Source organism: Piliocolobus tephrosceles, chromosome 21 (genome assembly GCF_002776525.5).
Source record: "Piliocolobus tephrosceles isolate RC106 chromosome 21, ASM277652v3, whole genome shotgun sequence".
NCBI classification, from domain to species: domain Eukaryota; kingdom Metazoa; phylum Chordata; class Mammalia; order Primates; family Cercopithecidae; genus Piliocolobus; species Piliocolobus tephrosceles.
Genome location: NC_045454.1, coordinates 17,986,337 through 17,998,911, shown reverse-complemented (window position 1 = coordinate 17,998,911; position 12,575 = coordinate 17,986,337). Strand labels below are relative to the sequence as shown.

The 12,575-nt window shown below is 55.3% G+C and overlaps 1 protein-coding gene across 2 annotated transcripts; it reads left to right on the top strand.

Annotated features, from left to right (window-relative positions):
- The first annotated feature begins 2,188 nt into the window (after nt 1–2,188).
- Nucleotides 2,189–11,707, top strand: DLL3 (delta like canonical Notch ligand 3). Of its 2 annotated transcripts, XM_023229331.2 has the most exons (9): nt 2,189–2,279; nt 2,428–2,709; nt 3,872–3,929; nt 6,064–6,306; nt 7,322–7,539; nt 8,481–8,703; nt 10,275–10,854; nt 11,065–11,149; nt 11,490–11,707. In XM_023229331.2, the coding sequence occupies exons 1-9, from the start codon at nt 2,211–2,213 to the stop codon at nt 11,493–11,495; spliced, it is 1,764 nt and encodes a 587-aa protein (XP_023085099.1). In that variant the 5' UTR covers nt 2,189–2,210; the 3' UTR covers nt 11,496–11,707. The 2 variants fall into 2 exon arrangements, with proteins under 2 accessions (XP_023085099.1, XP_023085098.1); XM_023229330.2 differs by having other exon boundaries at nt 11,065–11,707.
- Nucleotides 11,708–12,575: the final 868 nt, after the last annotated feature.

The following is a 12,575-nucleotide window of genomic DNA, read 5'->3' as shown; positions in this document are numbered from 1 at the left end:
CCATGGCCCTGCCTTGCTCAAATGCCAGTGTTGTCAGAATTCAGAAAAGAATTTTTAGGCTGGTTTTTCCTTCTCCTTCTCTTTCTTCTTTCCTTCCTCCTCCCTCCTCCTCCTCCTCCTCCTCTTCTTCTTTTTGCAGAAAAGTGTCTGGCTGTGTTGCCTGGCTGGTCTCAAATTCCTGGCCTTAAGCAGTCCCCTGCCTCAGCCTCCGAAAGTGTGGGGATTATAGGCCTGAGCCGCTGTGCCCAGCCTGGTCTTCTTTCATTCATTAAAAAATGAACTGGGCAGGGATTAGTGGCTCATGCCTGTAATCCCAATACGTTGGGAAGCTGAGGTGGGTGGATCACCTGAAGGTCAGGAGTTCGAGACCAGCCTGGTCAACATGGTGAAACACCATCTGTACTAAAAATATAAAAAATTAGGCTGGGGGCGGTGGCTCAAGCCTGTAATCCCAGCACTTTGGGAGGCCGAGACAGGCGGATCACGAGGTCAGGAGATGGAGACCATCCTGGCTAACAGGGTGAAACCCGGTCTCTACTAAAAAATACAAAAAATCAGCCGGGCATGGTGGTGGGCACCTGTAGTCCCAGTCACTTAGGAGGCTGAGGCAGGAGAATGGTGTAAACCTGGGAGGCGGAGCTTGCGGTGAGCTGAGATCGGGCCACTGCACTCCAGCCCGGGCGACAGAGTGAGACTCTGTCTCAAAAAATAAAAAATAAATAAAATAAAATAAAAAATAAAAACTTAGCCGAGCGTGGTGGAGGGTGCCTGTAATCACAGCTACTCTGGAGGCTGAGGCAGCAGAATCGCTTGAACCCGGGAGGTGGAGGTTGCAGTAAGCCAAGATCACACCACTGCACGCCAGCCTGGGCAACGAGCGAAACTTCTCAAAAAAAAAAAAAAAAAAAAAAAAAAAAAAATTAACTGAGTGCCTACTGTATGCCTGGCTCTGCTGGTCTATGCTTCGTTGGTTACTATGTCTTCTCTGGAAAAAAAACATATAAATTGAACCTGTATTTTTCCCTATAATCATTAACCTCTAAGCACTAAAATTTTTTACTTTGGGGGGAAAGACAAAGAAGTTACCCCAGCTCAAGGGTTTTGCCCCATGCCTGGCAGGGAGCAATTATGACCAGAGGGGCTGGGACATCTGCTCCTAATTGGCTTTTCCTGCTGAGGTCCTGGAATACTAAAGGGTTTCTGAAGGGCCCCGGGTGTCCCCCGCCTCATTCTTCTGGGGTGGGGGAGCGGGTCCCTGTATGTGAAGACGGAATTTCCTGCCCATTTGCTCCTCACACCTTCCGGAGGCCAAACGGGCAGCCCAGCTGCGGCCCGAAGGGGGAGGGGCTCGGCCGCCCGGCAGATGGCGGCATTTACATACAGCTGGGAGCCCCTTCTGAGGCCGAGCTCCTCACCCTGGCGTCTGCTGCGTCCGCGATGCGGGGTTTGGGAGGGTGGCTTTGTCTTGGGGAGGGGGAACGCACACACGCCCGCACACAGGGGTCCACAAAGAACTCCGGATCTTCATCGTATTCACACGTGGCTGCATCCATGGACTTCTCAAACCCAGTCTCATTCACACACAGGCGCCCTCAGCCATTCCCACCTTGCACAGCCTCTACCATATCCGCACAGAGCACAAAGTCACAGGTTTATACGGCTATACAGGATCTTCCATAAACACACACACACAGAGAAGCATCTACACAGCCACACCATCTCAAAGAGTCACACAATCACGAAGTCGTGTACACGTCTAGTTTCCCACTCGGGTGTGCGTGCAGAGTCAGAATTGTTTACAGCCTCATAAATGTGTCAGTCACACACAACTCCAGGCGTATGCTGAGCCGCACGGTCCCACGTGGACACGCAATCACAAAGTCATGCACACCCTCCAGTAGCTCTGGTTCATACCACACTTCCAGAATCTTAAAATCATGTACAACCTCACACACAGGCTTAGCCCCCCCAACCCCACCCCACCCCAGCCACACACCAAGTCGCGGGATCACCCACTCATGACCTCGCCCGTGCCTACGACCACAGACAGAATCTCGCTGATGCTCCTGCACGCTCCCCTTCCCCTGTGACTCCCCCCGCCCTTGGTCCCTTGGGGCCGGGTAGCTGCCTGAAGGGGCGGGGCCATTCCCTCAGATATAAGACTCGGAAGCCAGCAGCTGCGACTCCCGAGACCCCCCTCCAAGAAGGCCATGGTCTCCCCACGGATGTCTCGGCTCCTCTCCCAGACTGTGATCTTAGCGCTCATTTTCCTCCCTCAGGTCAGAGCCAGGTGGGAGGTGGCGTGGAAAGGGATGAATGCGGGGGAGAGGGGTGAGTGCGACCTGAAGGTCTCGGGGAGGGAGCGCGGGGCGGACGGGACGCCTGAGTTCCCCCGGCCGCCTCACCCTGCGCCCGTCTTCGCCCCAGGCACGGCCCGCTGGCGTCTTCGAGCTGCAGATCCACTCTTTCGGTCCGGGTCCAGGCCCGGGGGCCCCGCGGTCCCCCTGCAGCGCCCGGGGCCCCTGCCGCCTCTTCTTCAGAGTCTGCCTGAAGCCTGGGCTCTCGGAGGAGGCCGCCGAGTCCCCGTGCGCCCTGGGCGCGGCGCTGAGTGCGCGCGGACCCGTCTACACCGAGCAGCCCGAAGCGACCGCGCCTGATCTCCCACTGCCCAACGGCCTCTTGCAGGTGCCCTTTCGGGACGCCTGGCCTGTAAGTGCTGCCCCCGGGGGACTCCCGGTGCTGGAGGCCTAACCCTGCCACCAAAACCTCCACCTCCTCTCCCCTCCAACTTCCAAGACCCTAATCCCGCCTCCCAGGGGGTGGACCAAATTCCCAGACCAGTAACTCCACCATCTGGAACCCCACATTCCCAGACCTCTAAACTCTACGCACCGGGGATTCTAAATGTTCTGATTCCCCAACCCTGGATGCTGGAACCCCCAAATTCCCAGAATCTCAAACCCAACCTCTGAAATCCTAAACTCAAGGAACCCTACCTCTACTCCTTGGGGATCCCTAAAAACTGGGGTCCTCACCTTTCTCCGCAAACCTCTCACACCTTGTCTTGGGAACCACTAATATCTTCTCTTTTTTTTTTTTTTTTTTTTTTTTGTTCTGTCCTCAGTTATTTCAATTGGGTCCTGTATTAATTACTCTTTCACCTCCAAAATCCTACCTCCCATCCCCACAACCCAAAGGCACAAAGATGAACAGACCTGTATTGCAATTCTAGACCCTTGTCCTTTTGGATAAGTGACTGCCTCGTTTCCAGATTCAGTTTTCCTAAGCTTAAAAATGGGATCATCCTGGTACCTCACAAGGGTCCCTTTTGAGCGATTCAACCACATCTCTTGAATAAAGTGCTTACCACTTAGTAAGTGCTCAATAAAGCAAGCCATGTCCAGTAGGCTCACCCTGTAATTCCAGCACTTTGGGAGGCTTAGGCGGGAGGATCGCTTGAGCCCAGCAGTTTGAGACCAGTCTCAATAACATAGTGAGACCTTGTCTCTAAAACAAAACAAAACAAAACAAATAGCGGGACATGGTGACATGCGCGTGTAGTCCCAGCTACTGGGGAGGCTGAGGTGGCAGGATTGCTTGAGCCTTGGAGGTTGTTGCAGTGAGCCAAGATCGTGCCACTGCACTCCAGCCTGGTTGACAGAGTGAGACCCTGTCTCCCCCTCGCCCCCCTAAAAAAGCCACAGATGTCATTCCTTCCCTGGGCTGGGCTGCTCCCTCTGGGAATTGTTCCTTGCTTGCTCAGTCCCCAGCAATGGCCATCACCCTCTATTCCTGAACTCTGGCCTTCATGGAGTACTTACCCTAACCACTGTCTTTCATCTTTCATGTCCCCCTTCCTTCACCCAACCAGGGCACCTTCTCTCTCATCATTGAAACCTGGAGAGAGGAGTTAGGAGACCAGATTGGAGGTGAGTGTCTTCAGTCTTGGGACTGGTGGGGAAGCTGGAGCCCACGTGAGACATGGGGTTGGTGGTATTGTCTATAGGTCTTATGATGTCATCACAGCTCCTGGGATGTGGTGCCGGGTGTTGACAGCTCCAGGGCTCTTGGCATCTCAGGCACAGAAATATCCCTGGTACTGGATGTTGCAGTCTGTGGTCCTGGTGGCAGATGAAGTAGGGGAAGCTCTCTTACTATCAACGCCTCCAGAGCAGGGCATAGCATTTCCCAGCTCTACTTTATCACCATCTGACATTGAGAGCTCAGGGTGCAATATGAGTTACTTCCGGTTCTTCTATGTGAAGTTTTTTTGTTTTTTTGTTTTTCAAGACAGAGTCTTGCTCTGTTGCCCAGGCTGGAGTGCAATGGCATGATCTCACTCACTGTAACCTCTGCCTTCCGGGTTCAAGCAATTATCCTGCCTCACCCTCCCAAGTAGCTGGGATTATAGGCACCCACAACCACGCCCAGCTACTTTTTTTGTATTTTTAGTAGAAACAGGATTTCACTATGTTGGCCAGGCTGGTCTCGAACTCCTGATCTCACGATTCGCCCACCTCGGCCTCCCAAAGTGTTGAGATTATAGGCGTGAGCCACAGCGCTCAGCCCCTATGTGAAGCTCTGTCACTTTCTCCATGTGGAGGTCCCAGGGAGCCCTGTGGGATGTCAGAGCTTCACCAAGGAGAATATTGAGCAGAGGTTCCTGGGAGGGATACAGGGCATTCTTTTTTTTTTTGAGACGGAGTCTCACTCTGTTGCCCAGGCTGGAGTGCAGTGGCTGGATCTCAGCTCACTGCAAGCTCCACCTCCCAGGTTCATGCCATTCTCCTGCCTCAGCCTCCGGAGTAGCTGGGACTACAGGCACCCGCCACCTCGCCCGGCTAGTTTTTTGTATTTTTTTAGTAGAGACGGGGTTTCACCGTGTTGGCCAGGATGGTCTCGATCTCCTGACATCGTGATCCGCCCGTCTCGGCCTCCCAAAGTGCTGGGATTACAAGCTTGAGCCACTGCAGCCGGCCGTTACAGGGCATTCTTGTCCTCAACTTGGGAGACTCTGTTGCTATGTGAGGCCCACAGCGGGGGGTTTGTCACCATTTTTTTTCTTGTTCTTATTTTATTTTTTATGGAGATGGGATCTCGCTATGTTGCCCAGGCTGGTCTCAAACTCCTAGGCTCAAGCGATCCATAGACTTTGGCCTCCCAAAACGTTGGGATGATAGGAGTGAGCCACTTCTTCACCGTTCTGATGTAGAAAGCTGTATCACAATCTTGTGGGGGTGACACCTTTGCCTTCAAGAAAGTGTCACTCTCCCAGTATCCCAAGGTCTCAGGTAATGTGGTAATTTACGGTCTAGTAATTGGGGTCTCTGCCACTCTTTTGATATAGGAAGATCTGGAGGCACAATTTAGGGGTGTTATGACCTCACTTCAGACATGTTATTGTTCTTTGGCCATATCGAGGTACCAAATGTCACAGGGTATTAGAGGTCTCATTATTACTTCAGTTTACAAAGATCTGGGTCAAAATACGGGAATATTACGGTTTCTATAACTGTTTATTTTATTTTATTTTTATTTTTTTTGAGAGGGAGTCTTGCTCTGTCACTCAGGTTGGAGTGCGATGGCATTATCTCGGTTCACCGCAACCTCCACTCCTGGGTGCAAGTGATTCTCCTGCCTTAGCCTCCAGAGTAGCTGGGATTACAGGCGTGCGCCACCACGCCTGGCTAATTTTTTTACAGTTTCACCATGTTGGTCAGGCTGGTCTTGAACTCTTGACCTCAGGTGGTCCACCTGTCTCGGCCTCCCGAAGTGCTGGGATTTCAGGCTTGAGCCACCACACGCCTGGCCGAGAGAACTGTTATCTAGGGTACTAGAAGAGACCACGACATTGCAGGTCCCAGGGTGCATTGGGGAGTTCTCATCCTTGCTAAAGTAAGGAGAGTGACTGCCATTCTACTCGCGAGGTCCAAGGACCCCAGGGCTCCATGAGGGTGTTTTGGCCTCGCTGGGAGGGGCGGGGAGAATGCGGCCGGGGCACTCCGTATGCATCCATGTTCGGCCGGGCCCACCCCAGCACCCCTCCTTTGCCTGTCCCCACAGGGCCCGCCTGGAGCCTACTGGCGCGCGTGACCAGACGGCGGCGCTTGGCAGCCGGGGGCCCGTGGGCCCGGGACATTCAGCTCGCAGGCGCCTGGGAGCTGCGCTTCTCCTACCGCGCGCGCTGCGAGCCGCCTGCCATCGGGACCGCGTGCACGCGCCTCTGCCGTCCGCGCAGCGCCCCCTCGCGGTGCGGCCCGGGACTGCGCCCCTGCGCACCGCTCGAGGACGAGTGTGAGGCGCCGCGTGAGTCCTCCGTTCAACCCCATCCCATCCCAGCCAGGGACCCCGGCCCCTCCTGAGCGTCACTCGCGGCCCCCAGTCCCCTCTCACAACCCACTCACCCTCTTCAGGGTACTCTAGAGTCCCCCACCATGTACCCCAGGCACCCCTCTTCAGGGAGCTGGGGAATGCGCTGACTGCTGTGGAGGTACCCCAAACCCCGCCCACCATCTAGCTGCCACCTTCAAGGAAACCGAGGACCATGGACCTCTCTACAGCCTTGCCTTACTACTCGAGCCCTCTTCCGTCTCCCAGCCCTCTTGTTGCCACAAATAGGAAGTCCACGTCCATTTCCTATGCTGGCACCCTCCAGTTCCTTCCCTAACCCACATTCACACCCTGTCCCGATGCTAGGACTCCAAAGCTCTTCTAATTCTGCGGCCCTCCCGACTCCCACCCGCAATCTTTGGAATCTCCTCCCAGTCCACTCTGGCCAAGGGCCTCTTCATCCTCCCTCCCTAGGGTTGCAGGCCAGAATCCATGGCTTCTTAAAGCTTGGAATTCTTCAGACCCCTCCTCAAATTTCAGAGCCCCACCAAGGCCCCTAGGACTCCCAGGCTAATCCAGATCTTCCCAGAGCCACCCTAATTCAAGACACTCCCATCTTCCCTGAAAGGCCAGGGGTCCCCCCACCAATCCCAAATCCCCTCCCTGTCTCCTATCCTCACGATCTGATGTGGGTGCCCCGGTCCCATCCTCCTTCCAAGAGCACAGACTCCGGCCCGATGGCCTGGGTTCACATCCTCACTCCTCCATTTCCTAGGTGGGCTGGTCACTTTGTCTCTGTGAGCCTCAGTTTCCCTATCTGTAAACTGGGGAGGAGGGGTCACAGTACCATCTAGTCCCAATGATTATCTGTCACAAGGATGAAGCAAGGTGGCGCAGGGAACGTGCTGAGAAACCTCCCTGAGTTCCATCTTGTCCCTGGCCCTCCCCGACCTTGGTGTTCCCTTTCTCTCTGCCTCTCTGTCCCCCGTAGCGGTGTGCCGAGCAGGCTGCAGCCTCGAGCATGGTTTCTGTGAGCAGCCCGGTGAATGCCGATGCCTGGAGGGCTGGACTGGGCCCCTCTGCATGGTCCCTGTCTCCACCAGCAGCTGCCTCGGCTCCAGGGGCCCGTCCTCTGCTACCACCGGATGCCTTGTCCCTGGACCTGGGCCCTGTGACGGGAACCCGTGTGCCAATGGGGGCAGCTGTAGTGTCAGTGTCACCCTTCCCACCTTGTCCTGCTTAGTACTTTACCCTGGGAGCCACGGCCCCCTCCCTGGGGCTCCATGAGACACCAGCCTGGGGAGGAGGTCTGGGAGTAACTATCAGGGAGGTCTTCCTGGAGGCATCCAGCCTGCATCTGGGGCCTTGAAGTAGGATTAGGTGATGGGGATGGGACTAGGGAGAACATACTCAGTGGGTGGCCCTGAAAGATGTGGGAGTGGAAATGAAGAGGAGCCGTGTGGGGCCACAGCTGCTCCCACTGTGGGAGTGAGAATGGTTCAGGGTCCAAGGTAGTGGGTGGTGGGGCCAAATCGGTTGGAGATTTGGGATCTGCGGGCACAGGGGGTTGGAGACATCAGAGAGGGCTTCCTGGAGATGGCTCAGGGCTGGGGCTTCTGGGACATGATTAGAGAGGGTGGCCAGGTGAGTGGCCTGCAGGGAGCAAGGGTGCCAAGGTGGCAGTGAGTGAGCGTGGCATGGAGTGCTGGAGTAGAGTAGGGTCCAGTGTGGGCCACCTGGATACTGCCACACTCAGGGTTCAAATACTTAGAGGGAGGCTCTGGGAAGGAAAGATCTGGAGAAGGCTTCCTGGAGGAGGTGGGCTGAGATCTAGGACCTCCCAGTAGGACTCGTCAATGTAGACAGGAGCGAGGAGGGCAGACCAGGCAGGCAGTATTTGGTAGGCAAAGGTATAGTGGTGGGAATGGGGTCACTCGGGGTCCCCAGAGCCTCCTACCTGTGGGGTCACATGCGCGGACCCAAAAATGTGGAGTGGATCGAGGGGATGTCGGGAGGACCTCCCAGGGTGGCCCCTGCACAGTGGGACTTGGGACTGGACAAGGAGCAGTCCCCAGTGGTTAGGAATGAAGAGGGGGATGGGATTTTTCTCCAAGGAAACTCCATTCTCAAGTCCTCTTGTCCCTGCCCAGGAGACACCCGGGTCCTTTGAATGTGCCTGCCCGCGTGGGTTCTACGGGCTGCGGTGTGAGGTGAGCGGGGTGACATGCGCGGATGGACCCTGCTTCAATGGCGGCTTGTGTGTCGGGGGTGCAGACCCTGACTCTGCCTACATCTGCCACTGCCCACCCGGTTTCCAAGGCTCCAACTGTGAGAAGAGGGTGGACCGGTGCAGCCTGCAGCCATGCCGCAATGGTGAGGCCTGGAGGCCCTAATGGCAAGGGATGGGGGTGGGGGCCCTGCATGGCTCAGACAGTCCTGGGTTGGGATCCTGGCTTTGACTCTTCTAACCCTAGGGCCGGAGGACCTGACCTTCCACCAGCAAGCCTGTTTGTTCTGTAAAATGGGCAAGGAGACATTCCCTATCTCATAACTATTAATATTTACTGAGAATTTAATGTGTGCCAGGCTCTATTCTAGGCACTGAGGATATAGCAGGGAATGAAACAAAGTCCCTGCCCCCTCCTGATAGTGCCTGGTGTGCTGAGGATAAGCAGGGAAGCCAGTGTGGTTACACTGATGAGATGAGATCAGGGAGGCGACTGAGGCACATCTTGTGGGACCCCCCTGGGTCACAAGAAGAACTTTCACTTTTCCCGAGTGAGATGGAGCCACAGGAAGGTTCTGAACAGAGAAGAGACCTGATATCGGTGCTAAAAGATTAAATGAGGCTGGGCACAGTGACTCACGCCTGTAATTCCAGCACTTTGGGAGGCCCAGGTGGGCGGATCACCAGAGTTCAGGAGCTGGAGACCAGCCTGGGCCACATGGTGAAACCCTGTCTCTACTGAAAATACAAAAAATTGGCCGGGCGTGATGGCAGGTGCTTGTAATTCCAGCTACTCGGAAGGCTAAGGCAGAAGAACCACTTGAACTTGGGAGGTGGAGGTTGCAGTCAGCCAAGATTGTGCCACTGCGCTCCCGCCTGGGTGACAGAGTGAGACTCTGTCTCAAAAAAAAGAAGAAAGAAAGAAAAAGATTAAATAAGATCATGAATGTAGGCTGAAGCAGAGAATTGCCTGAACTCGGGAGGCAGATTGCAGTGAGTCGAGATCGCGCCACTGCACTCCAGCCTGGAGGTCAGAGCGAGACTCCGTTTCAAAAAAAAAAATCATGAATGTAAAGGGCTGGCTATTATCTTCTTGCAAGTGAATACGATAATTCTGTCCCAAACACTGAGTGTTCACTCTGGGGTGCGTGGTACTAGGGACACAGCAGGGACCAGGACATGTTTGGGCCGCGCCCTCCTGGAGGTGCCAGCCCAGAGGGGAAGACAGACACTCTCAGACACGGCCCAGGGTGGGTGGCCAGGGCTGTGATCTGGGAGCACAGGGCAGTGATCAGGGCTGGGATGGAGGAAGGAGCATCGGAGTAGAGACCTGAGGAGTGGGCTAGGGAAAAGAAAAGGGGGGAAAACGGGAGAAAAGGAGGAAGGGAAGACAGGAGGTATTCTAGGCAGAAGAAGGTCAGAGGGTTCAAACACATAGTTCTGGGAGCTGTCTACTATTGAAGTATGGTCGAAGTCGAGGGAAAAAGAGACAAGGGCACCGAGAGCCAAAGAGGTGGCACTGAATTAATTATTCCAAAACTTCATCAGGTAGAAAAGAAGCGAGCTGGCTTTCCGGGCACACTCCAAGACGCTGGCCCTTGAGTTAAGAGACAGAGAAAAAGGGGACCCCGTGCAGCGATGATAGAGCTGGGAAACAGCGAGGGCAAGTGGGCCCCCAGCTCCCAGGCTGTGCCGTCTGATGCTCCCTTCCCCACAGGCGGACTCTGCCTGGACCTGGGCCACGCCCTGCGCTGCCGCTGCCGTGCCGGCTTCGCGGGTCCGCGCTGCGAGCACGACCTCGACGACTGCTCGGGCCGCGCCTGCGCTAACGGCGGCACGTGTGTGGAGGGCGGCGGCGCGCACCGCTGCTCCTGCGCGCTGGGATTCGGGGGCCGCGACTGCCGCGAGCGCGCGGACCCGTGCGCCGCGCACCCCTGTGCTCACGGCGGCCGCTGCTACGCCCACTTCTCCGGCCTCGTCTGCGCCTGCGCGCCCGGCTACATGGGTGCGCGGTGTGAGTTCCCAGTGCACCCCGACGGCGCAAGCGCGTTGCCCGCGGCCCCGCCCGGCCTGAGGCCCGGGGACCCGCAGCGCTACCTTCTGCCGCCGGCTCTGGGACTGCTGGTGGCCGCGGGCGTGGCCGGCGCTGCGCTCCTGCTGGTCCACGTGCGCCGCCGTGGCCACGCCCAGGATGCTGGGTCTCGCTTGCTGGCTGGGACCCCGGAGCCGTCAGTCCATGCACTCCCGGATGCACTCAACAACCTAAGGACGCAGGAGGGTCCCGGGGATGTCCCGAGGTGAGGGGCTGCGCTGCGGACGAACGCCTCGCGCTGCTGGCTGCTTGTACCCGTCTCCGTGGTGCAGTTGGCCCGATTCCCTGATGCATTTCCCTGGTCGGTCTCTCTTACCCCGTAGCTGGCTTTGGGTTCCCGTTTGTGATGGGTAGGGGAAAACAAGATCTGAGAATTTAAAGAGTCTGAATTTTTCTTCTTTCTTTCCCCCCACAGCTCGTCCGTAGATTGGAATCGCCCTGAAGATGTAGACTCTCGAGGGATTTATGTCATATCTGCTCCTTCCATCTACGCTCGGGAGGTAGCGATGCCCCTTTTCCACCCCTCGCTGCACACTGGGCGCGCTGGGCAGAGGCGGAACCTGCTTCTTCCCTACCCTTCCTCGATTCTGTCTGTGAAATGAATTGGGTAGAGTCTCTGGAAGGTGTTAAGCCCATTTTCAGTTCTAACTTAGTTTCTTCCTATTTTGCATCCCTCTTGTCGTTTGGAGCTACCTGCCATCTTCTCTTCGAAAAAGCTATGGGCTTGAAGAGGTCACTGTGGGGACTCCGCCAGAGCTTTTCCACTGATTCTACTCTGCGGGGAGGCAGGGGAGGCAGAGGGGCAGCCTCTCTAATGCTTCCTACTCATTTTGTTTCTAGGCCTGACGCGTCTCCTCCGTCCGCACCTGGAGTCAGAGCGTGGATTTTTGTATTTGCTTGGTGGTGCCCAGTCTCTGCCCCAGAGGCTTTGGAGTTCAATCTCGAAGGGGTGTCTTGGAGAACTTTACTGCTGCAAGTTGTAAATAGTGGTTATTTATATCCTATATTTTTCTCACCCATCTCTCCAGAAACACCTATAAAGGCTATTATTGTGATCAGTTTTGACTACACTGAATGCTTTGTATGTAGTGTTAGGGCTGAACGGAAGAGATTTTGTCTCCTGAGGAGAATAGTAGACAGGACTCTATGTTGTAGGGGTCGCAGACGACTCAAACTGCTTTAAATATAAAAGAATTTATGGCTGAGTGCAGTGGCTCACGCCTGTAATCCCACTGAACCACAGAGTGAGATCAGTGGCTGAAGCGGAACGATTGCTTGAGGCTGGGAGTTGGAGAGCAGCTGGGCAACACAGCAAGACCCCTATACGAAAAATTAAAACAAAATTAGCCAGGCCTGGTGGCGCACCTGTAGTTCTACCTACTTGTGAAGCTGAGGCCGGGAGGATGGCCTCAGCTCAGGAGTTTGAGGCTGCAGTGAGCTATGATAACACCACTGCACTAAAGCCTGGGCACTACAGCAAGATCCTGTCTCTCTAAAAAAAATGTATTAGTGGCCAGGAGTGGAGGCTCACGCCTTTCATCCCAGCACAGGATTACAAAGGGAAGCCGAGGTGGGTGGATCACCTGAGGTCGGGAGTTCAAGACCAGCCTAGCCAGCATGGCAAAACCCCGTCTCTACTAAAAAATACAAAAATTAGCTGGGTGCAGTGGCAGGCACGTAATCTCAGTTACTCGGGGGGCTGAGGCCAGAGAATCGCTTGAACTTGGGAAGCGGAGGTTGCAGTGAGCCGAGATTGTGCCACTGCACTCTAGCCTTGGAAACAGAACAAGACTCTGTCTAAAAAACAAAATCATGTATTAGCTCATAAAATGGAAAAATCCTAGGAGTAGATGTGGCTTCCAGCAGCAATGGACTGGGGCTCCTGGTCTTTCTCTGGTTGCCTCTACTTACCCCTTGATTGATTTC